This window comes from Loxodonta africana, chromosome 10, assembly GCF_030014295.1.
Source record: "Loxodonta africana isolate mLoxAfr1 chromosome 10, mLoxAfr1.hap2, whole genome shotgun sequence".
NCBI classification, from domain to species: domain Eukaryota; kingdom Metazoa; phylum Chordata; class Mammalia; order Proboscidea; family Elephantidae; genus Loxodonta; species Loxodonta africana.
In genome coordinates, this window is record NC_087351.1 from 81758807 (window position 1) to 81781974 (window position 23168).

The 23168-nt window shown below is 45.5% G+C and overlaps 1 protein-coding gene across 9 annotated transcripts in view; it reads left to right on the forward strand.

Annotated features, from left to right (window-relative positions):
• Window positions 1-23168, forward strand: part of SUSD6 (sushi domain containing 6) — a 106542-nt gene that overhangs the window by 70394 nt on the left and 12980 nt on the right. For 8 of the 9 annotated variants that reach the window (XM_003408736.4, XM_023546303.2, XM_010588704.3 and 5 more), the window contains 2 exons: window positions 20087-20284; window positions 21322-21460. In XM_003408736.4, the coding sequence (XP_003408784.1) occupies window positions 20087-20284; window positions 21322-21460 (337 nt within the window). Of the gene's footprint in view, window positions 1-18591; window positions 20010-20086; window positions 20285-21321; window positions 21461-23168 lie in introns of those variants that run through there. The other variant, XM_064292639.1, reaches the window with a different exon arrangement.

A 23168-nucleotide genomic window follows, 5' to 3' on the forward strand; every position in this document is an offset into this window, starting at 1 on the left:
GGGACCAAGGGTGGTCGTGAAGATTAGAAAACAGTTACCAAATACCCTGTTAAGAAATAATATGCCTTAGTTTGAGGTTTTGTAGAATACTGTAGATGAAAGAAATTAACACTTGAATGTGTAATATGTTCTAAGTGATAGCCATTTTAAATCTATTTCCTCATTTTTATTTTTTCAATGAAAAATTTCCAACATTTAAAAAAAATAGAGAACGATATAATCATACCTGAGTACCTTCTGTCCAGATTTAATATTTTGCCATATTTGCTTCATACCCTTTCCTCTAGCGTTAACTGGTATCCTGAGTTGATGGCATCCTTCCAACCATATTTCTGTGATTTTTCTACTTCTGTATTCCTAAGCAATACAGAGTTTTGTTTTATATGTTTTAAAACGTAGGTAACCTTCCATAGCCTTCTGCACTCAACATTGTTCTTGAGATTTAGCCATGACGATGTGCCTGTTTTTACTATACCCATAAAAAAAAAACCCATTGCCGTCGAGTCAATTCTGACTCATAGCGACCCTGTAGGACAGAGTAGAACTGCCCCATAGACTTTCCAAGGAGCGCCTGGCAGATTTGAACTGCTGACCCTTTGGTTAGCAGCCGTAGCTACTACACCACCAGGGTTTCCGTTTTTACTATAGTATTATATAATATACAAAAATATTTTTAACTAATTTCTTGATGGATATATATATGTGTGTGTGTGTGACTTCAGTTTTTCACTATTACAAACAGTGCTGCGGGGAACATCCTGTATGTGTCTGGCATGAGTACAGGGGTTCTCTGGCATACACACCTAGCTAGTGGAGCCCTGGTGACACAGTGGTTGAGAGTTACGGCTGCTGACCAAAAGGTTGGCAGTTCAAATCTACCAGCCGCTCCTTGGAAGCCTTCTGGAGCAATTCTGCTCTGTCCTGTAGGGTCGCTAGGAGTTGGAATCAGCTCAACGGCAATGGGTTTGTTTGGTTTTTTTTAGTGGAGTTTCTAGATTGTTGGAAATGCGTATCTTCAACTTTCTACATATTGCTGAATAGCTCTCCAAAGTAGTTGTGCCAGTTTATACCACTAGAAATGTATAAAAAAATTCTTATTTCTCTAAATCTTTTCCAAAAGTTGGTCTTTTTAGACATTAATTTTTGCCAGTCTGATGGGATGTGAAATAAAATCTTCGTGTGGCTTTAATTTTGCGTTCCCTTGATTATCTTTCCCTGCTTTGTAGATTATTTTAACTTTCTCTGTGGCAGTGGCTCTCAGGGATCCCTGAGACTATTCAGTGATGTTCTTGCCTTTTTCACATTCATTCTTTCACAGGTGGGTAGTGGTTTCCAGAGGCTACAATGACTTGCATTGACGTGATCACACTGATAGTAACATGTAATTGATATTTTGTTGTTTTTCAGTGAATTTATAAATATTTAATTTTTTTTTTCCCGTTTTATTTTCAAATATGGTTGATAGCCATAGATGTAACACACAAACAACTTTGGAGATCCTCAGTAATTTTTGAGAGTGTAAAGGGACCTGAGAATAAAGAGTTTGAGAACCACTGCTGTTTTACAGAGTCAACTTATTAATGTTTTTTCTCTTTTATGGAATTTTTTTTTTGTCTTGATTAAGAAATTGTTTTGTATCCCAATTTCATAGAGGTGATTTCCTACATTTTCATTTAGAAGTTTTGAAAATTTTTTTTTTGGATGGCATCTGCCATCTCCCAGGCCCTTCAGCCTCTGAAAATGGTATTTTAATTTTACACCTTCTCAAAAACACTTCTGCAGCCTGAATGGAACACTTTCCACATGCATCCTTATAATAGAACTTTTCTGAGTTTTGTTTGGTTTGGCTTTTTTGAAGGGGGGTGAAGTGGTAGACAGGAATTCAGACCCTTTTTGTTCAAGAGAGCCTCCTAGCATTTTGCAGAGTCCAGCAGTCTCCCCTTAAGCTGATACGTACTTATTTTGGATCCTCACGTTTGTTGGTTTTGCAGGTTATTTGTCCAGAATCCACCGGTGATAGAGATTCTGGCAGCAAATCTTCTCAAAGCGCCCAGTTTCCACCGGGCACTTGAGTTTCTGTTAGCATACAGGCACCCATGCTCTTCTTCCTGGTTTTGTCTGTGTGGAGGTGGGTGGATGGGGGCAGTGGGCGGGTGGGCCAGCCCGTGAGATAACTGCAGTCAGGTGTGTAAACAATGGCCCCCTCCAAGGGGAGAAAAAAAAAAAGATTACTGACATCTAAGGCCTTATCATCTCTCACCAGAACTCTTAAGGGTTTCCCTGTCTCCCCCTACCTCCTAAATTCCATCCTCTACCTAGCTGCCGGAAGGAGCCTTGGTGGCACAAACAGTTAAGCCCTTGGCTGTTAACTGAAAGACTGGCGGTTCTAAGCCACCCAGTGGCTCTGCAGGAGAAAGACCCGGCAATCTGTTTCTGTAAAGATTACAGCCAAGAAAACCCTACGGGCAGTTCTGCTCTGACACCTGGGTCACAGTGAGTTGATATCAGCTAGACAGCACTTAACAGCAACAACAACCCTGTTGCCAGAGTGACTAAAAATCTGACTTGGCATGATATCCCTCTGCTTAAAACAAACAAACCAAAAGAAAAGAAACCTCAGGGCTGTCTATAAGGCTTACAGTAAGGCCTATACTCCTTAGCAACGTAACTCCCATCTGTGCTTTCAGCTTGCTCTCCATCCACTTCCTGTCCTGTGCCCTGCCCTGAGCCCTCACCAGGCATTTCATTGTGCCCATAATACACCCTGTAACGTGCCCCAGTGCCTTACTTATGCTCTTCCCTCTGCCTCAAATGTTGCTCCCCATTTGTCTGCTGGAGGAGATTGTATTTGATTCTCAAAACTCAACAAGCATAAACTTTAAGAGAATGATTCCTTGTTCATCTTAGTGTCCCCTGCTGACTCACCTTGCTAATTCAAATAAAGACTGAGTTAATTTTCATTAGTTTTTGTTTCTCTTGTGGCTTTGTTGGGGGGAGCTGGTACATCTTTGTCCCTTCCCCACAAGTTCCTTCCTAGTAAATTCTGTTTACAAGCTTGGACACCGTCATTTTGCAGCCCAGTTCTTTAGTAGCTCCAAGGGGAGAGAATTTCTTTTTTGTGGTTAAGGAGCTGATGCAGACATCCTGAGATGTCATCTTCCAGCTTATCTTGCCTACAGCAAAGTAATGCACTAAATAAAACGAAACCAAACCCTTTGGGGTTTGGGTCGATTCTGGATTCTGAGTCACAGCCACCCTATAGAACAGAGTAAAACTGCCCCATAGGGTTTCCAAGGCTGTACATCTTTACAGAAGTAGACTTCCACATCCTTCTCCTGTGGAGTGGCTGGTGGGTTCGAACTGCCAACCTTTTGGTTAGTAGCTGAGTGCTTTAACTGCTGTGTCACCAGGGCTCCTTATGCATTAAATAGATGGATGGAAACATCTAGTGTCCCCCGCCCTTCATCCCCACCACCAATTCAGTTATTGCCCATTTTGCAAAATAATAAATTGGCAACTGGCATATTTAAAAATTTGGCACGTGAGTTGTGTGTATCCTCTAATGAATGCTGCCTGCAGAAAGGGTCTGCTCAGGAAAAGAATTCTGGATGGCTCTCTGTTTTTTCCATTTAGCCACACCCAGCCCCCTGCCTCCCCTTCAGTAGCTTAAAAAAAATTTCATAAACCCTGGAAATCTGTTAGAGATGCAAATTAGACAGATTTACTTTTTCAAAGAGCTTTATAGCCGGAGCCCAGATGAGTAAAGAGAAAGGGGCCCTCTCTGCTTGAAAGATGGCAGGCTTCAGTGGCCTGCAATAAGAGGGTTGTGGTGGGGGGAAGAGAAGGGGAGGACCCTGCAGGGAGGACAAAAGTAGGTAACTAAGATTGCTGGGACCCTCTTCACATTGTTGTTATTTCTGAAAGAGCTCGTTGGCAGTTTATGACTTGTTAATTCTCAAGAACAAGTAAGACAGAAAATGGGGGAAAAGTTAGTTCCTTGGCTCATGTTGCTGATTGATCAGAGCAAAGCTAGGATTTGATCTATCTCACACTGCCTCCTGGTCCATGCAGAGAGGCTGTGTGGATGTGAATTTTCCAGTCCAGAAGATAGGTTTATGCCAGAGAAGTGTGGCCTGAATACTCAAAAATGCTGTTAACCAGGTATGGGACCATTAGGTCTTCATATGGACATGTACCTGAAGGAATCCAGAGGTACAGAGAGAAGTTTCCTTTGTGGGTGATGCTTTTCTTTCTTCTTGCTTAAAGAGTGCTGCTAATGTTGCTTAGTAATAGTTTTACAAGTGAAATCTGAGTAGTTACACAAGCCATGCAGATAGATAAAGCAGAATGATACGAATTTTCTCCCTCTATCCTAGCTTACTTATGTCCTCTCCCCAAAAACACAGACATTCTGGAATATGAGAAAACAGTCTTTATAACCAAACAGAGTATATGAAATATAAATTATCTCCCACCAAAAGATTAAAACACAGAGAGAGAGATAAAAGTAAGGGGAATCCCAGTGGTGCCTTGGGCAGTATCAGATGAAGCATTAGGTTGGGCCTTGAACTCTGAGAACTGCTGAGTTTCACATCTGACTATGAGGAGTTTTTTTCTCCTGTTTCATGTACAATAAGTTTCTTTGCCAAAGATGAAGAGCCTGGATGTCAAATCCTTTCCCTCTGCCCTGGCAGGGAAGCTGTTCTATTTGTTTTCCAAGAAGCACTTGGGAATTTTTTTCTTCCCTTTTGTGGGAAGTTGCTTCGTCATTTCCCAAAAGTATACTGCACCCCTTGTTTAAACAGGGTGCCCTTGATACGCATTGGAGCCCGAGGGGCGGGCGGCATTGTGAAATCCTTTGTTCGCTGCTTTGATGCCAGCAGGAATGATGGCCATCTGCAGGCAAAAGTTTCGGAGTTTGCCAGACTAGGTTGTGGGTAGGGTGTGGGAGGAGACTTGCTGGGAAGCAAGAGCTGGAGCCTTTCCTCCTTTTTCCATTTCTTTTGTCTATGTTGTAAGAGGTATGAGCACTTTTAGACAGAGGCACCATGCAGTATTTGTCCAGTGCCTTAAATGTGCCCAGGATGGCCTCTCTACCTTTTTGAGGAGCTCATGGTATCCAGGAGAGGCAGTACCAACTCAGATTTAGCAATGGTGAACAAAATGGTGTGTAGTTGTGTGCTAGATTTTTTAGACATGGGTGCTTTAGTTCAGAGAGGAAGGACTTTCCTGAAGAAGAGAGCACGAAGATCAGGCCTTGCATGGTGGGTTGGGTTTGAGTAGATGGAGGGGAAAAAAAGAAGTATATTGAGGGAGAAGGGAAGGAATTGAGGAGAAGAGCCAGGAGGCTGAGCTGAGCTGAGGCCAGAGCTGAGGCTGTGACCATGGGACCATGAGGAGACAGACCCACCTGGTCAGGGAGGCCAGTGGGAGTTAACCTTGGGGGACTTGATGTTGGAGGAATGGGATGAGCCAAATTATAGAGAGCTTTGTGTATCCAACAGGGACATTTAGACTTGTAGAAAGAAATTGGCAGCCTTTGAAAGATTTCTGAAAGGACAGTATCATGAGGAGGAACGTGTTTTGGGAAGATTATCTTAGCTGGGCAAGCTAAGCTGGGCAGCAGGAGGGAGCCCTAACTTTGCCCATAGTTCTTGGAAGGAATTTGTGCTGTTAGGTACTAGGAGGGAGAAATGATTTGGTAGAAGCAGTAATCTTTGGCCAATCCCATTCTAAAACAGCCAGCCGGAAGTGTGAAATCTGCTATGCATTATGCCTGGCCCCACTGGGCCCATTAAAGAACATCACCTTTGTATCAAGTATATCTGGTCAAAGCTTTACTCAGGGTGGTGCCCAACAGCTGGTCCTACCCAACTCATGACAACGTTCTTATGGCCTCAGCTGTCAGCCCTGCCAGGGAGCTTCAGAGGGCCAAGAGGCCACAAGCACCACAGTGGGACCATGCTCAAGCAAGACAAAAAAAAAAAAAAAAGGCTTCTACCAAATCAGGTAGGGTGTAATTAGGCATTTTATGGTCTCTTTTTGGCTTTCTGAGTTCTTATAATAGGTAAATAATAGTAATAGATCTCATAGTAGGGTTGATGTTGGGGGATCCTTAAAGGGAAGTGGGGGGACTACCTGTAACCAGATCCTGATGTGGCTGAGAGCAATGCAAAAACAAAACCCTCTTTGTAAGTGTGAAATGTCCTGCCAAACTGTGAGCACCTGTTGTCTGGAATACATTACATATTGACCTAGCCTCTGATGTATTAATGCCTTCTCCCCTGCATTGTGCTCATTTATATGCTAATTTATGTTATCTTTATTCCGCTTAGTTTAACCTATGATTTTAAGCTCTCAGATGGGCTTTTCTTTAAAAGGTGAGGTTGTATGCAAACATTCCCAGCCTTCTCTAGCATGGGTAAGTCCCAAGTTTAGGGAATTAAGAGAAGAATAACCACAATAAGTAAACCAGCAGCTAGACTGCAAACTTTTTCATATTCTTCAGTCTTAGTCCTTAACTTGGTGGGTATAGAGTTGTTTTATGTCTATGCTTTAAACAACAAAGTTTTTGAGGAAAAGTAACCAGCATCCACGTCAGGGTACCATCATAATAGAAAAGGGAAAAATCACCCTAACGATAGCGGTATTGTGGGCTTCTACCATGCCTGGCTGGCCGTGGCATGGAGTTGATAAGCATACGGTGTCTTTCATACTTGCTGTTACAACATGTTAATTAAGGGAATTCAGCTGTGGTACCAGCTGGGGAGTGTGGCAGATTGCAATTAGATGTTTTATTTTCTGTTTTCTTTTTCCCCTTTCAACTTTGGTGGAATGCCTTTGAGTAGGGGCTTTTACTCTCAGTGGTATAAATACTTTAATGTGCCTAATTATGTAATCATACAGTTATACTCCTCTGTGTACACACACATCGTTTTATGGATTTTTATTCCCTTTTCTAGTACAGGAAACATCTAGCCTGTTTTTTGGTTGGCGTAGCCAGACTCCTGTGCATTGGGCAGGAAGTGGAGGGGGACCAGAGACATTTTATGACTTTCCTGATTTGCCTCTCTCCTCTGTGCCATCCCGGGCCCAGCCCCCTTGACCTTCTATTGGGCAAGTCTTTTATCTCCCAAATAATTAGCATCTCAGTAGTTTCCTAGCAAAGTCAAGACAATTTAAATAAAATTGGATTTTATAATACTATATCTCCCCATTAATTTTCAAATGCAACCTTTCAAAGTGTGTTGTGTTATTTTTCCCAGTCCTCTATTCCAGGCAGGCGTAGGGCATGAGCCTGGACATGAGCGCTCACGCATGCAGGCACAATGGAATCCATTGATTCCTGGCATTCAGCTTTTGCAGAGAGGTCCTGTGACCCCAGCTGTTAGAACCAGGACCTGGGAGCAGCTGCTTTCTGGGATCCAGCCCTCCAGGGATAGGCCATCTGCTGCCCTGTGAGAGAACCCTAGGAAGGAAATTGGTCACAAGATATCTTTGTATTCATTTTCTCTGCTCCAGCCCCTCCAGCTCTCTCTGGTCCCCTCGCACTTGGACAAACTTGAGAAGCATGATGAGTCTGCGCTGGAAAACTCACACGGTTTTTCCCTCTGTCCTTCCTCTTTCCCCACGCCACGGCATCAGCACACCCACTCTGTTGGAAAATAGTTTCCGGAGGAGGTAGGCAGATTTATATAGCCGGCTTCCTCAGCTGGGTTGGTACTATAGAGCCCCAAGCAGATGTTGATTTTATAATGAATAACATGGCTTCGCATTTTAAGACTGGCAGTGTTCTTAAAAATCTCATTTTATGGAAGAGGAACCCAAGATTTCGTATTTCTTAGCCTTTCATTTGGGGACCTCTATTCTGGCACCAGCCTGATTTTCTAAATCTCTAGCTATCTCCTGCTAAACCTGGAAACATTTCCGCGTCCTTTACACACACCACCTCTTCTTGCTTCTCTGCCCTTGCTCGAGCCCTTTTCTCTCCCTAGAATGCTCTTCCCGCTCTCCTTTATCCCTGTCACAATCCCTATTCTCCCCACTCCCCCGAAGTCCTAGCTTTCATACCATTTCTTCTCTCTCTGATGTCTTCCCCCCCTGAATTAATCCTTCTTTGGAACCTCCTGTAACCCGTATTGATTTCTGACGTGTGTATATTATGGTCATTTATTAGACAATAAGCTCCACGGAGTCTTTTTATCTTCCCAGGTCCCCATCCCCACTCCCAATTGCCTGCCACAGTGCTTTGGTAGTTAGTAAAAACTTGTTGAAAGGACGAATGGATAAAAGTAATCCTTACATGAACTCTGGGAGATAAACAGAGTAGATACCACTAGTATTATAATCTTGTTGAGGCTCCTTATCTGTCTGTATCCACAAAGAGACTTAAGTCTCCTCGAGGACAGAGCCATATGTTATTTGCACTTGAATTTCTAGCACCAAGTCTAGAACCTGGCACATTGTAGGTGCTCAGAGATATTTGCTTAATTAATGAATGAATTCCTATTAAAAACTGAAACTCAGAGAGAATAAGTATCAAAACAACTTTTTTACTCTCTTCTGGGTAAAAGTTATTAAACCTACTATTTGGAAGACAAGAAATTTTTCTGCTCACTGATGTGCCGTTTTGGGCATAAATGTCTACTGACATGCAGAGTGGGTGAGGCTGCACCAGGCAGCTTCTTCAAGTTTTGGTCATTCAAAAGTGGCTTGCAAGAGTCAAGCGTCCAAAGACCAAGAGAGGCCAGAGGAGGCAGCCGGCGCATGGGCCTTAGCCTAACAAATGAAAACACAGTTGAGGCTCTACTCTTGATTCTGACCTCCCCACTGGTGTCTGGTCTGTGCCCAAGCTTCATTAATCTGTACTTTGAAGCCATTCTGTTTAACGATCAAGGTGCCCCGACAATGTACTGGAGCCAGGCTGATAAACACACAGGCTAAAACTGAAGGGAGACGAGTCCCAGACATGTGGGAAAGCATCTTGAGGGCCACGTGCCCTACTTCGGACCTCACAACAGGTTTGAATGAGTTCCTGTCATTTTAGAAGGTTTTTGAGGAGATTTTGCTTCTTCAGGGAGCAGCGTATGGGAAGGATGCATAGGTGAGTGACTCTCCTGTCTTCCCTGCTGGCTGGGGAGCAGGAAAGGGATCTGCTTACCCTGGGCTAAGTAACCCCTTAATTCATCCCCATGGCTTCTCCTGGCCCAGGCTTTAGAAAGACCCAAAAGTTGGAAGCAGGGAAGAGTAAGAAAACACCCTGGGCAGGTGGCAGATGGTGGTACGTTCCCCTTCTAGAAGGTGCAAAAGGAAACCAAGAAGGCATGACAAGCTGCTTTTTCTGTGGTGGCCCTGTGAGAGAGGGTAGTTTAAGATTTTGTGGTTCATTGTTAAAGAAGAGCCCTGGTGGCGCAGTGGTTAAGAGCTTGGCTGCTGGCCAAAAAGTCAGCAGTTCAAATCCACCAGCTGCTCCTTGGAAACCCTATAGGTCAGTTCTACTCTGTCCTGTAGGGTTGCTATGAGTTGGAATCAACTCCACAGCAACGTTTTTGGTGGTTTGGTTTAAAGAAGGGAGCCCCACCCCCAACAGGAGGAAGAATATCCAGATCAGCGGTCTTTGTAACTGTTGACCACAAGTACTCGTGCATATTCATTACAGCATTCCTTGTACTTGTTGGTTCAGAGGTGATAAAGGCAAGACCCATCACCCTGAAAGCTTCTTTCTACCCTCCACCCTTTCCCCCAGAAAAAGAAACTTTATTTGTCCTTTTCTGTTTTTTTCTGGTGCCTCTGTTGTGGTGGGACCAGGCGGGACACTAGCCTCCGCAGAGCGTACAGGCCTTACTTCCTTATATACCTGAGACGCGCGGTCTGGTTTAGACCTCGTTTGTTACAAGAGGATGCGGTCTCATTGCTTTCGTCAGAAAAGACCATCCAGACCTTTACCCCTCAGTTACTAATGTGTGACTCAAAGGGAGTCCCTGGGGGGTACAAATGGGTAATGTGCTCAACTCCTAACTGAAAGGTTGGAAGTTCGAGTCTACCCAGAGATGCCTTGGAAGAAAGGCCTGGTGACCAACTTCTGGAAAATCAGTCATTGAAAACCGTGTGGAGCACAGTTCTGCTGTGACACACATGGGGCTGTCATGAGTCAGGGTTGCCATGAGTCAAGGTTGACTCAACAGCAGCTGGTTTTCTTTGAAGACCTGCGGTGGTTTGCTGGTTTAGGCCACTGTCTCAGCTGCTTTCTGCTGCCATTTGTAATTAGGGTTTACGGATTGTCTTCTTTCATTCTTTGCAGTTGGCTAGGTCTCAGTGAGTAGCAGTGGCCTGTTGAGCACCTGGGGGAAGCAAAACGCTGCCTGACTCCCTGTTTGGTGGTACATGACAAAGGCTGTTTATTTTGGGTGTTGGCAGAGCTGCCCCAGTGGCCCTGTGTGTTCCGGGCGGCTGGCAGAAAGGTAGCCACCTATCTAACTCTAGGTCACATCCCCATTCTGCATTTAGTGACAACTTCCTTTCACGTTTCCCTCTTGAAGACTTGTGTTCTAACTGAAAATGTCCCTATACCTTCTTCCACTTGCAGCTTTGGTATCTGTGGCTCTTAAATAGCTCCATTGTTTGTAGCAGCTCAGAGATTAGCGAAGTCAACTGTCTTACCTTTCCCCCCACTTCTCTGGAAAAACGTGGCCCCACTTGAGATACAAGCCGAGTCCTCTGGGTACAAGTAAACTCACCAGTCCACATTCTTCTCTAAACAGGAATTCAACTTTTGTTCAGAGGTACTCTCCCACCCCCATGCTGTACTTTGTAACTCATGGTGTAAATTTTTCCTGTGGCATCCTGTAATCAAGGAGCTTTCCTATAATAGGAGATGGGCAAACCTGAGTTTGAATCCAGACTCCAACACTTAATAAGTCGTGTTACCTCAGGCCAGTTACTAAATTTTTCCGAGCTTCAGTTTCTTCATTTGAACAAATAGGGTGTTAATACCACTTTCCTCACAGGGGGTGAGAATTAAATAGTATAACAACTTAAAAAGAGCTCAGTGTAGTGCCAGGCAGTAAATATTTATTCTCTTCCTCACTTCTACCCGGTTGGGCAACTAAGACCATTTAAATTTATTCAGTGTTTCTTAAAGGTCTGCTGTGTGTTCCTGGCACTGGACTGGCATTCATTCAGAGTTACCATTAGGTGGTAGAATTAGAAATAAAACCACAACTCTGACCTTTGACCCAAGAGTCCAACCCTGTTGTGTACCCTAAGCCAGATTCCTAAATAATTATCACCTGCGCATGAATTACCCTTCGAAGATCGGACAGTGCCTGAAGCAGCTGACTGGGGCCTTCCCTGAGAGGACCGGCCTGCTGCACAGGCAGGGAATTCCAAAGGGAAGGGAGGGAACACACTGTGTAGCTTAGTTAGATGATGGGGTGATGGGGATGAGGCCCAGTAGCAGCAAGTGCCAGTGAGGAAAAGTTAACATCATCTGCTGTCTTTTGACCCCCAACTACCCCTCGGCCCGTTAACCACACTCTCCAGGGGACACAGTAACCTGCTTTAATACAGGCCTTTGAACGAGTTCATTCTGGTCTGAGCCTCTGCTGAGAATTTGCCTTTCTAACAAGGTCCCAGGCTTGCTAATGCTGCTGGTTAGGGGTCAGTTCTGAGAACCCCTAGTAGAGCAGTGCTTCTCAAAATTTATCATACATGAGAGTCACCTGGGGATCTTCTTAAACTAAAGATTCTGATTCAGTGTATCTGGGGCGAAAATGGAAATTCTCAGCGGGGATTGGAACCGGAACAAACTGGTTCAAAGCCCTGATTCGTATACATGGACTAGCCTGGCTCTGTAGCTCTGCTGTCCTCCCACTACCCTGGGAGTGGGGTGGAGGACAGCTGTGGGCTCCGTTCTGCGGCTTACTGCTCTGCTGAGGGGAGGTGGGGGACGCTAGGGCACTGAGCAGCCCAGGCCGGGAGCAGCAGGAGGAAGGGGAGTGGTCCTTCTGCCCAGCCCTTTTTCAGCAGTTATAACAGTTGGAAGGGGAGTGGGGGGCCCAGTCCCAGCTGGCAGCTTATTCCCCTCGGGTTTCTGAACTGTGAGAACAAGAAGAGGTGAAAGGGTGACAGGCCATATGGAGGCCATTTGTCAGTGAAGAGCAGCCCGGGCTGTTCCGCTGAGAAAGGGAAGTGATAAAGGGGCTTGCTTATTACTGAGCTGGAGTGAGGGGAGCGCAAAGAGAGACTCCCCCTGCCCCCTGCCCCCCGCAGCTGCCCAAGTGTTCATCTTGCTCCGTTCTCCGCCTGCTACCCCTCCAAATATTCAGAAATTTCTGAAATAGTCCTTTCTTTTTTCTTTGCCAAAGTCTTTGCCCTGCCCCATTCCAAAATCAAGAGATAAGGGTTTAGTTTGCTACATGAAAATAAGTTAAATGTATCAGTGCCTGATATGTGCCAGGCATGTTGCAAGACACTTTCAGGTATGCAGTTTTAGTAGTCCTTTCAAAACCCCCATGAAGCTGGATGTTGGTTGTTAAGGAGTAAGGCTTGGAAGAGCTAAGGCAGTTGACAAGGTTGCAGAGCAGGCCCCCGAGTCAAACCTGATTTCATCTGTCTGACACCCAAGACCATGCTCTCCCCCCTTCCCATGTACTCCTGATTCTGTTAGGATATGATCTACCATGAAGAGGGACTCTCTCTGCTGTTAAGTGTTCCTGACTCAGCTGATATCAGAAACCATTGTGGTACTGCCTTAAAATGTGGGCACATTTTGCAAGCCAGTTCAGTTTAACAAACAACTACTATCTGACAGATTCTGTGCCAGGCACTGGGGATACAAAAATGAGCAGAACCAAGCTCCTGTCCTACATCTTGGGGAGTTGAGGGGAGAGGGGTTAATAGGGAGATGGGGAAAAGACTGACCTGTGAGAAAATAACCCCAGTGATAACAGTGCAGATTTATAGAAAGGAGTGAAGAAGATGTCAAAGGAGCAGAGGAGGAATAGTAAAGCTATAGTTTACTGAGCACTTAGTGTGGGCTGGGCCCAGTACCAGGCACTTTACCTGCATAATCATGATTAATCTGCTTAGCAGCTCTACGAGGGAGATACCTTTAGTACCCCCATTTTACAAATGACGAAACTGAGGAATAGGAAGATGTGCCCAAGACCACACAGTGGGAACGGTACACAGACCAGACAGTCTAATTCAGGGCCCGTGTTGGTAAGCACTACGCCTTGCTGTTTGCTTCTCTCCAACAAGACCAGGGAGGATTTCCTGGAGCAGGTAATCTTGGAACCAAGTCCTGAACAGAAAGAGAGGTGGGGTTCCAGCTGACTGTGTGCGCTTTCAGGTCAGGATTTCCAGGAGGAGGGGAGAAGTAGCGCTTCTCCTTCATGAATGGCTAAGGATTTTGGTAACTGCTTCCAGGTGACAAGAGTTTTTGTGTTTGGGGCAAGGAAAATGCTGGCTTCCAGTCAGCTGGCTATTTTTTTTTTGTGTGTGTGTGAGGCAGGGGAGAGAGCACTGGGCTCTGAGGCTAAGCCATGAGAGGCTTCTCCCTGTGTTCTCCCACTTCAGTTGTGGTGCCACTCCCTGGGAAAGGTGTGAGCTACCACAGGCCTGCCTTCCCCAGGGTGTGGGAAATTCTCATGAGGAAAGGAGTCCTGGCTGGACAATGGGCTTCCTGTCTGACTGCTGGGAAGGTTTGTCTCATAGGAGAGGAAGATTGCAAATGGCATGAGAAATTGTCTCTCTTCCCTCTCACTGCAGCCTATTTCAGACTTTTTACTCTTTGAGTTGGGGGCCAGGAAGGCAGAAAGCCAGGAGGAGCCCTGGACAGAAGCAGCTGTTGAGTAGCTCTTGAGTGATTGAACTCCGTCTGGCCTGTTGGCCTGGTCCCACCAAAAGCCTGAGGCGCAGGAATCTGCGCTGTTCTGTATTCACCTTCTACTTTTGTCTCTCTCTGCTCCTAATAAACCCCTGAGGGCTAGAAGTAAAAATTATAACTTCATGTATCAAGAAAGGGTTTTGAGAGCAGGCACATAAATAGAGCTTGTCTAAATAAAATGAAGGGACCCTCGTGTGAAATGCCTGTCTTCTTTCCACATCTGTCGTTTAACCTATTTCATGCCCCATACTCATTGCCACTGAGCTGATTCCGGCTCACAGTGACCCTATAGGACAGAGTAGATTCCAAGGAGAGGCTAGGGGATTTGCACTGCCAGGCTTTTGGTTAGCAGCCGAGCTCTTAAACACTGTGCCGCCAGGGCTTCTTCATGTCCCATGTTGTGGTTCTAAACCCTATTTTCCCATCCCCAGATGTATCTTCTGACTCTTAACCAGGGTCTCCTCTTTGTGAAAATCTGTGCTGCCCAGTAGGCCCGTGTGGCTCTTGAGAACTAGAAATGTGGTGAGTCTGATTTGTGTCCTTTCTAGATTGTAAGGTTTTTGAGGGCATGGTCCTGTCATGTTTACCTTTATGCCCCTTATGGAGAGTCTTGGCTGTAGAGGGCCTACTCTAATTGTTCTACGGTGTTAAAACCAAATTGGGATTAGCTGAATAACAGATTGATGCATAGAATAAACAGTATTACCCGTGAATAGTGAGCTCCTTTAAAAGAATCATCTGCGTGAGACCAAATGGTCAAAAATTAATCTGAAGCAAAGATGAGAAGGTAAGGAGGCAGGGAAGCTAGACTACTAGAAATTGTACAACCAGAATGGGATGAATGAGAATGATGACACATCGTGAAAAAATGCAGCCAATGTCATTGAATAATTTGCGTAGAAATTGTTAAACGGGAACCTATTTGCTTTGTAAACTTTCCCCTTAAGCACAATAAAATATTAAAAAAAAAAAAAAAAAGCACCAACTAGGAAAATGTACAATGTTGCCTCAGCTGTGTTCCTGGTGATTACATCTGCAGAGTTGGTTTGTTGTGCTTGAAGAAACCTCTTTTCTCTTCAGGAGAAAGACCTTGTGATCTGCTTCTGTAAGATTACAGCCTAGGAAACCCTATGGGGCAGTTCTGCTCTGTCACCTGGGTAGCTATGAGTTGAAATCGACTCCATGGCACCTAACAACAACAGTCTTTTACAGGAGCGGATCACCAGATCGTTCTCCCTAGGAGCTGCTGGGTGGTTTTGAACCGGCAGTCTTTTGGTTAGCAGCTGAGCACTACTTGCATTAGATGTGTAATATCTGCTTCCCCTACTCAGGAAACCCTGGTGGCCTAGTGGTTAAGAGCTGTGGCTGCTAACTACAAGGTCAGCAGTTTGAATTCACCAGGTACTCCTTGGGAACTCTGTGGGGCAGTTCTGTCCTGTTGTTGTTGTTGTTAGGTGCCGTTGAGTTGGTTCCGACTCATAGCGACCCTGTGCACAACAGAACGAAACACTGCCCGGTCCTGAGCCATCCTTACAATCGTTGTTATGTTTGAGCTCATTGTTGCAGCCACTGTGTCAGTCCACCTCGTTGAGAGTCTTCCTCTTTTCCGCTGACCCTGTACTCTGCCAAGCATGATGTCCTTCTCCAGGGACTGATCCCTCCTGACAACATGTCCAAAGTATGTAAGACACAGTCTCGCCATCCTTGCTTCTAAGGAGCATTCTGGCCGCACTTCTTCCAAGACAGATTTGTTCATTCTTTTGGCAGTCCATGGTATATTCAGTATTCTTCGCTCTGTCCTGTAGGGTTGCTATTAGTTGGAGTCGACTTAACGGTACCTGGTTTGGTTTTCCCTACTCAGCTCTAATCCCTTTGAGGCTCCTGGGCATGCCATGCAGACCTTTACTCCCTATACCTTAGAAACCGAGAACCAAACCCACTGCTGTGAAGTCAATTCCGACTTATAGCGACCCTATGGGACAGAGTAGAACTGCCCCCATAGAGTTTCCAAGGAGCGCCTGGTGGATTCAAACTGCCGACCCTTTGGTTAGCAGCCGTAGCACTTAACCACTACGCCACCAGGGTTTCCGTACCTTAAAGGGCTTGAGTATTTGTTCAGTTTCGTAAACTGAGTGGTTAGGCCCCAGGGCCTTTGCCAGAGCTTGTTTTGACTTGTTTGTTAAGGAATTTTATAAAAGTTTGTTTTAATTCACCTCTTCCTGCTGACAAACCCTGATGGTAAGAGCAGCTTGGCTGCTAACCAAAAGGTCAGCAGTTCCAATCCACCAGCCTCTCCTTGGAAACCTTGTAGTGCAGTTCTACTCTGTTCTACACGGTCACTATGAGCCGGAATAGACTCAACGGCAATGGGTTTGGTTTTTTTTTTTTTTTTCTACTGAAAGGCTGGCCCTTAAAACAACAAAAGCAAAACACATTTACAAGGGCTGACTGAGTGATCTTATGTGGCTTCCACTAAGAGCTTTAGGCTGAGGTGACTCTGAGGTGAAAGGGTCAGCCAGATCGTTCTGCTTTTCCTCCGTCTGCATCCTCTCCAGCTGGTTGGAAATGGACACTCACTGAGTGCCTGCTGCGTGCTGGAGCTCTGGCTTCCCGTGCTCACAGGAGGCTGAATGGTGTGGGAGATGATGGAGAGCAGAGGAAGCTAAGGAGAGTTAATTGATTTTTTTTTCCAGTAAATTTTCTATCTTCTGACCCCCCGCCCCCCTTCTTTAAATTGTGCAGCATTGCCAAATCAGATGAGTTCATTGCCTTCCTGGGGTTTTATCAGAGTTTGAAACTTCCTCTGCGACCTGGGGTTGTCAGGTAGAGAGGCCTGGTGCGCAGATTAGGTCAGCCTCTTCACCCAGAACCGGAGCTTCCACGAACCATGGGGAGATTGATCTGTCTAGTGGGTTTTGCTCTTCCTTGATGTCCCTCCCTTTCTTGTTAACCCCAGGCAGCACTGACTGGGTCCCTCCAAACACTTGCCCTCTGTCAGAACCTTCTCACCCTGCTCTTTGTCAAGACAAGAGGGCCAGATTTTTCTCTTGTGCTCTGCCTTAAACTGGGGGCAGCCTCTTAGCAATGCTGACCTTGACATACTTCAGCTTTTTTCCTTTGTGAAACCTTCAAAAATAAACATAAAAGAATTTTTTTGTACTGGATTTATTTTACTGTACTAGGCTTGCTATACTATTGACATAACCTAAGGCGTCTGTCTGGCTCTACTTCATCTTATACCAAATTTAGATCTTCTTGTGATGGTGCCCTTCTCAAGAACCTTCCAGGCTCCCCTCTTCCTTTGGATATGGTATAAAATCCTCCTGTTGGATTCAAGGCCCTCTACAAAATGGTTTCATTGCCCTTCACATTTTTTTTTTTTTTCATCCAGATTTTCCTCATTATGTTATTGCAACCTAGCTAACCTGGGCTACTTGACTTTCTCTGGGTTTGACGTACGCTTTCTTGCCTCAGTGCCTTTGCCTCAGACTACTACCTCCCTTCCTGATGAGTAAAGCTCCGTCTGAAGTGCTGCTTCCTCTGTGGAGCCTTAGTCTTCCCCACACAAGATGTGATCGCGCCACTTTGAGCTTCCTTTCTTGTGGCACTAATGGCATTCTTTGACATAAATTAGAAAAAATCCGCATGTAGCGAATCTCTGGAAGAATACAGAAGGAACTGGTGCAGCACCTTTGGGGAGAGGAACTGAGTGACTAGAGTACAGGAGAGGGGCTTACTTTTTTCTGTCTACCCTTCTTCCTTTTTGAATTTTATACCATGTACATATGTTTCTTATACAAAAAAAGTATTATTTAAGTAACAAACCCCAATTCATAAAACACAAGAAGGAAATAGAGTATGTTTATAACCTCGGAGTAGGGACGGTATCCCCAAACAAGATGGAAAACCCCAAAGCCATACAGAAAACTAATTTTTAAATTGTGTATGCTTATTTGTCATATCCCTATTTGGCTCCAGTATTTCAAGTACTTTTTTTTATACCTTTTTAGAGCTTAGCACAGTAATCAATAAATATTAGTTGAATTGAAATTAAATTGATTGCAAGATACTTCTCTCTCGACCTCACTTTTTCACCTATAAAAATGAGTGCTAGATGACCTCCAGGGTCCCTCTCAGAGACTCTGTGCAGATGTGGGTTTTATGGGCAGAAAACCCCAGCAAAGCAGGGAGTGACTTTTGAACCACTTACTCTTCCTCTGGACCATCTTTCCCAGCTTAGTGGGCCCATGTGTGGTGCTGCCCACTTTCAGAAGTTGCTCTGCAGTGCTCAGCATTCGCTGTGTGGAGGAAACAAGCCAATTAGACAGAGCCCAAGGGGATCCAGGGAATAAGTCAAGGGGATCTGTGGCTGTCCTGTACCCTGAACAAGAGAGAGAAAGTGAAAGGACGAAGCAGCTTGCTGAGGTTTCTTGGGACATCCAGCTGGCCAGCTCTTTGAACTACTTGGTCACAGGTTAAAAAGGCACCAGAAGGAATGTTTATGCCTGTCTCCTTCCTGTTCCAGACATTAGGCAAAGGTGGGCAGTGTAGGGAGAAGATGTGTCCTCAGAAGGGGGTTTTTTGGGCCCATCTACTGGTCTCAGAGGAGCTTCCCAGACTTCTCTGGATCCCTGTGGCACCTACTCCGCTTTGTTTTAGCAGCTTTTTTTTTTTTTTTTTAATGGAGTCCTTTTTTCCCATCTCAATTATAAGCAGCTTGAAGGTAGGAGGACATCATGTCTTTTTGACTTGATATCCCCCTCAGCCTGGCTGGCAGTCAGCTCGCTTGATGGCTATTTGTAGATGGAAGGGAAGTGGTATTCGGTGCTCAAGGCTGTGTGTCTCAGGGTACATCTGCATGAGCAGGCACTCAGCCTTATGAATGGGAAACACCTTATGTTGGGCCATCCCGGGCATAGTGGTGTGACTCCCAGGCACTCCAGTCCTGTTAGAGGAAGTAAAAAAAAGAAACCGACAGTCCTTATTCTCACAGAGATGTCCTTATTATATTCACGATGAGGGGTAGGGCTGCAAGAGGGTATTTGTCAGCAAAATCGAGATTCCTTTGGAAAACTTTTGGTCTCGTATTAGCAAGGCTTTTGAAAAGGTGAAATTAGTGGGAGCCTGGCCATCCTGTCAGCATGTCTTTTCCTCCTGCCCAGTCTTCCGAACACTGGTCCCCCACTGTGTCCCTCCTGTGTGGACTGGGCACACCCAGCAACCTGGCGCCTGGGGGATTGAATTCTGCAGTGTCTGACTATGGTCGGAAGAGCAGGCTGTGGGATCAGAGGCTGCCCTTCTCCCTAGGGCTGCTCAGTCCTCCCAGCTCCTCTGACTTCTCATCATTGCAACTTCATTAGGCTGCACTTAGGCACCCCACCCCCATCTCCCTAACTGACCTGTTTCAAGGGGAGGTACCTTGACACTTATACCCCTCCTTAAAGCCCACTCCGCTCACGGGACAGAAGCAGTATCTGCCGGTGGAAAGAGCACAAGTTTTTGAATCAGACTTGACTCTGATTCCAGGTCTGGCATTTACCTCGCCTTAGTTTCATTGGACCTATCTTCATGAGGAGTAATGGTAGTATGTAAAGGTATTTTTAAACCTAGACAGTCCTACCTGAACAAAAAATGTGGGGTTTACTATGAGGTAGAGTGACACCAGTGACTAGTCAGTAAATGGAGGATGCACAGAGGACCAGGGAAACCTCCCAAGGAGTACATCCGAAATTCCCTCTGAGACTGAGAACACACATTTTTATTATACCATGGAATCCCTTTGTGGCATTGATATTGGAAAAAAGGCTAACATTTCCCCCTCACAGGTTAACAGTATTTTACAGCCTTTCACTGTGTTCATGATGTGTTTGGGGAAGTTTTATTAAGACCATATTATGTTCAGTTCTCTATAGATCAAGACGTTGTCAGAGTCTATTGCTCAATTATGGATGTAATTCTCTTCAGGCATGGGGGGGGCGGGGGGAGAGGAGAGGTGCTGCAAGCAGCCAGACTTCCCCTATTGCCAGCTAGTGGACTTTCCCCTCTGTCAGCGGAAACCTGAATCTCCAGAGTCTGGCCAACAGCCGTTCCAAGGAAATGGCTCTTTGTCCTGTGTTTCCAGGTGAGGCCTTCGGCGCTGTCTCCCTCTACGTAACTGGACAACCTCACAGTGTACCATTGCTCTCTTTGTCTTTGCAGTGTGTCCCCGGCCTCCAGAGCCAGAGAATGGTGGCTATATCTGCCACCCCCGGCCCTGCAGAGACCCCCTGACGGCGGGCAGTGTCATTGAGTACCTGTGTGCTGAAGGCTACATGTTGAAGGGGGATTACAAGTACCTGACGTGTAAGAATGGCGAGTGGAAACCAGCCATGGAGATTAGCTGCCATCTCAATGAGGGTCAGTCTAGCAGATGGGAAAGGGATGCTGTGGGGGTTCTGCTTTGTTTTCACTCGTGGGAAGTGACACACGCTTCCTCAGAGCACCCTTTGCTATGGAGCAGTATACCCTGTTTGGTGGCCTGCAGCCTCCCTTCCTTTGAGATTCTTTATCTTTGTGAAGGACATTTGGGGTTGCTGGTGTGTGTCCCATTGCGTTTCAGCTGAGCCGCAGGGCAGCTCAGTGACTTCACTGAGGCATCTACCCTCCTGTGTAAAATCCCTTTGATGCTCAGGATCTCTTGTCTGCCTAGCTAAGTGCTGACGATCTTTGACTGGTCTTCTAATGCAGTGAGCACAATGCTAACACCTTCTCTGGTTTCTCTTTTTATTATTTTTCCTTGAATGGAAATATGGACTGTTTTGTTACGGGGCTACAGTCCAGCTGGACAGAGACCTCTTCCCCTCCTGTCTTCTCCTGTCTTGCACAACAGGAAAACCCAGCTGCCTGCTGGAAAGTGTGTCATACAGACATTTTTGTGCTTCACATTCAGGCTTCGAGACCAGAGCATGTGATACCCCAAAGAAGGCCCTAAGCCTGGAATTTACAACTGAAACTCCAGGACCTTAGCAGGCAGGGGCTTATTATAGCCCAATCTTTTAGACTCACATGGCGAGAAACATGGGTGGAACTTTTAAGATGGTCGAATGACGCGCCCATTTAAATGGTGGTTGTTTACCAGCCTGGTGCTGAGGACAGGATCAGAAGTGTTTTATGAAGGTAAGATCTCTAGGGTTAAATGAGTTTGGGTGTCACGTGGATCTCAAAGGCCAGAAGTGAAGGGAATTTTTTATTTAGGAGACAGGATAGGGAAGTGTGGACCCTTTCCAGAAGCACCATGTGTGCGTGGACTGCTCTACACTGTTATTCCTGAAATGGCCCGGGTTGTAGGATGTCTCTGTATGGCACCATGCAAGTGGACGTTTGACAAGATCTATGCAGCTCATGTTTCATGTGTCTGGATAAAAAATGCCTCTGATGATGGTTTGTTTCCATAGACAAAGATGCCCACACGTCACTTGGGGCCCCCACACTGTCCATAGTGGCATCCACTGCCAGCTCCGTGGCGCTCATTCTCCTCCTTGTGGTGCTGTTTGTGCTGCTGCAGCCGAAGCTGAAGTCTTTCCATCACAGCAGGTGAGCCTTGCAGGCATAGTTGGGGGCTGGCCTTTGACTGGCAGAGGGTTGTTGGTGGGCCCGCCAGCCTCTGCTGGTCTGTGTGTGCCCAGGGGAAGGGGAGAGCCCTGCCATGGACTCAACTTCTGCACGTGCCTGGGACTGCGTTCTTTGTTTTGTATACATTATCTTAACCCCCACAGGAACATTGCTGATAAGGAAACTGAGGCTCAGAGAGGCTGAGCACTCACCTAAGGTCATATCTTTAGATGATGGCAGAACGGAAATTTGAACCCAAATCTCTGTAACTCTTAAGCCACTTCATCAGTGGTTCTCAAAGTGTGGTACCCACATCGGCAGTATCAGCATCATCTAGGAACGCACGTCCTCAGGCTCCATCCCAGAGCCGCTGAAGGAGAGCCTCTGGAGGCCTGGCAGTAGGTTTTCACAGACACTTTGGATGATTCTGATGCACGCTCATGTTCGAGAACCACTGCCTGTACCCCTTGTTCTCAATCCTGGCTGCACATAGAGGCACCTGGGGGAATTGAAAACAAATACCAACACCTGGGCCTCCATCCTCAACATTCTGATTTATTTGGTTTGGAAAATAAGGATTTGTTCAAAAGCTTCCCAGGTGGCTCTAATGTGCAGCCAGGTTTGAGATCCACTGCACGACACTGTACTGGAAATAGAAGAAGTGAGTTTTCCTGCTGTCTTTGTCACTTTGTGCATTAGCCACAAATCATCCCAGGCTGGGATGGGTGCAGTGGGGGGCAGGTGGTGGGGACCTGGCCCAGAGTACCTCCCTTATGATGGACTTCTCTCCTAGCTCATCGTGGCTTCTGGAATTGCTTGGGTTGTCCTCATTCCCTCAGGAGTTTTATATTCACTCACAGTCTCGCATGTCCTGCTCATCAGTCACTGTCGTAACACACAGGCACGAAGTACCAAACTAAAACACATTAAATAACATGCTTCTGTTTGGAATTTAAACGCAAGGGCCAAGCTCCAGTTAGTCTCCGTGTGCAATGTGCGATCTCTCTGTTTTTAGGGTAGCAGTTATTTTTGAAGGTTGGTAAACAATAGAGTGAAGAGGATTTGAAGTGGACTCTTTACTTGAAAGAATTAGCTATTCCCACATAAATTCAAACTGATCTGCTTTGTATTTTATCTAAGTTAGGAAACCTCCCCCTTCTTACCCCCTGTAGTTAACTAGTAAGTCTATTAAAAGTAACTGGTTGATTTTGACTTAAACTTGAGTAAAAGGGAGATTTGGTTTTCAGTATTTACCTTGTTTAAGTTTTGTATCATATACACATGTTACTTTTTAAACAACAACAAATATTTTGAATAATAATGTTTGTGCATGCCGGTATGCACACCGCTTTCTGTGCCACCTTGCCGTCGACGCTTCCCTTCCTTCCAGAGATTGCTGAGCACTGCTGTGGTGCCACTTCTCTCATCTTCACAGTGTATACACCATTTGAGTTGGGTAGTAGAGATTTTATTTCCAAAAACAGATGAGGAAATTGAGAACTAATAACAATAACCTAGCAATAACAATAAACAACAATATGGTCTAGCAATAGACTCCATGGATCTTCTGATGTGATGCACCAAAGAACATCACCTGTGTAATGTTCTTGGCAAAAATCAGTCTCACAGTAGCCAAAAGGTGGAAACAACCCAGTGTTCATCGACAGATGAAAGGATAAACAAAATGTGG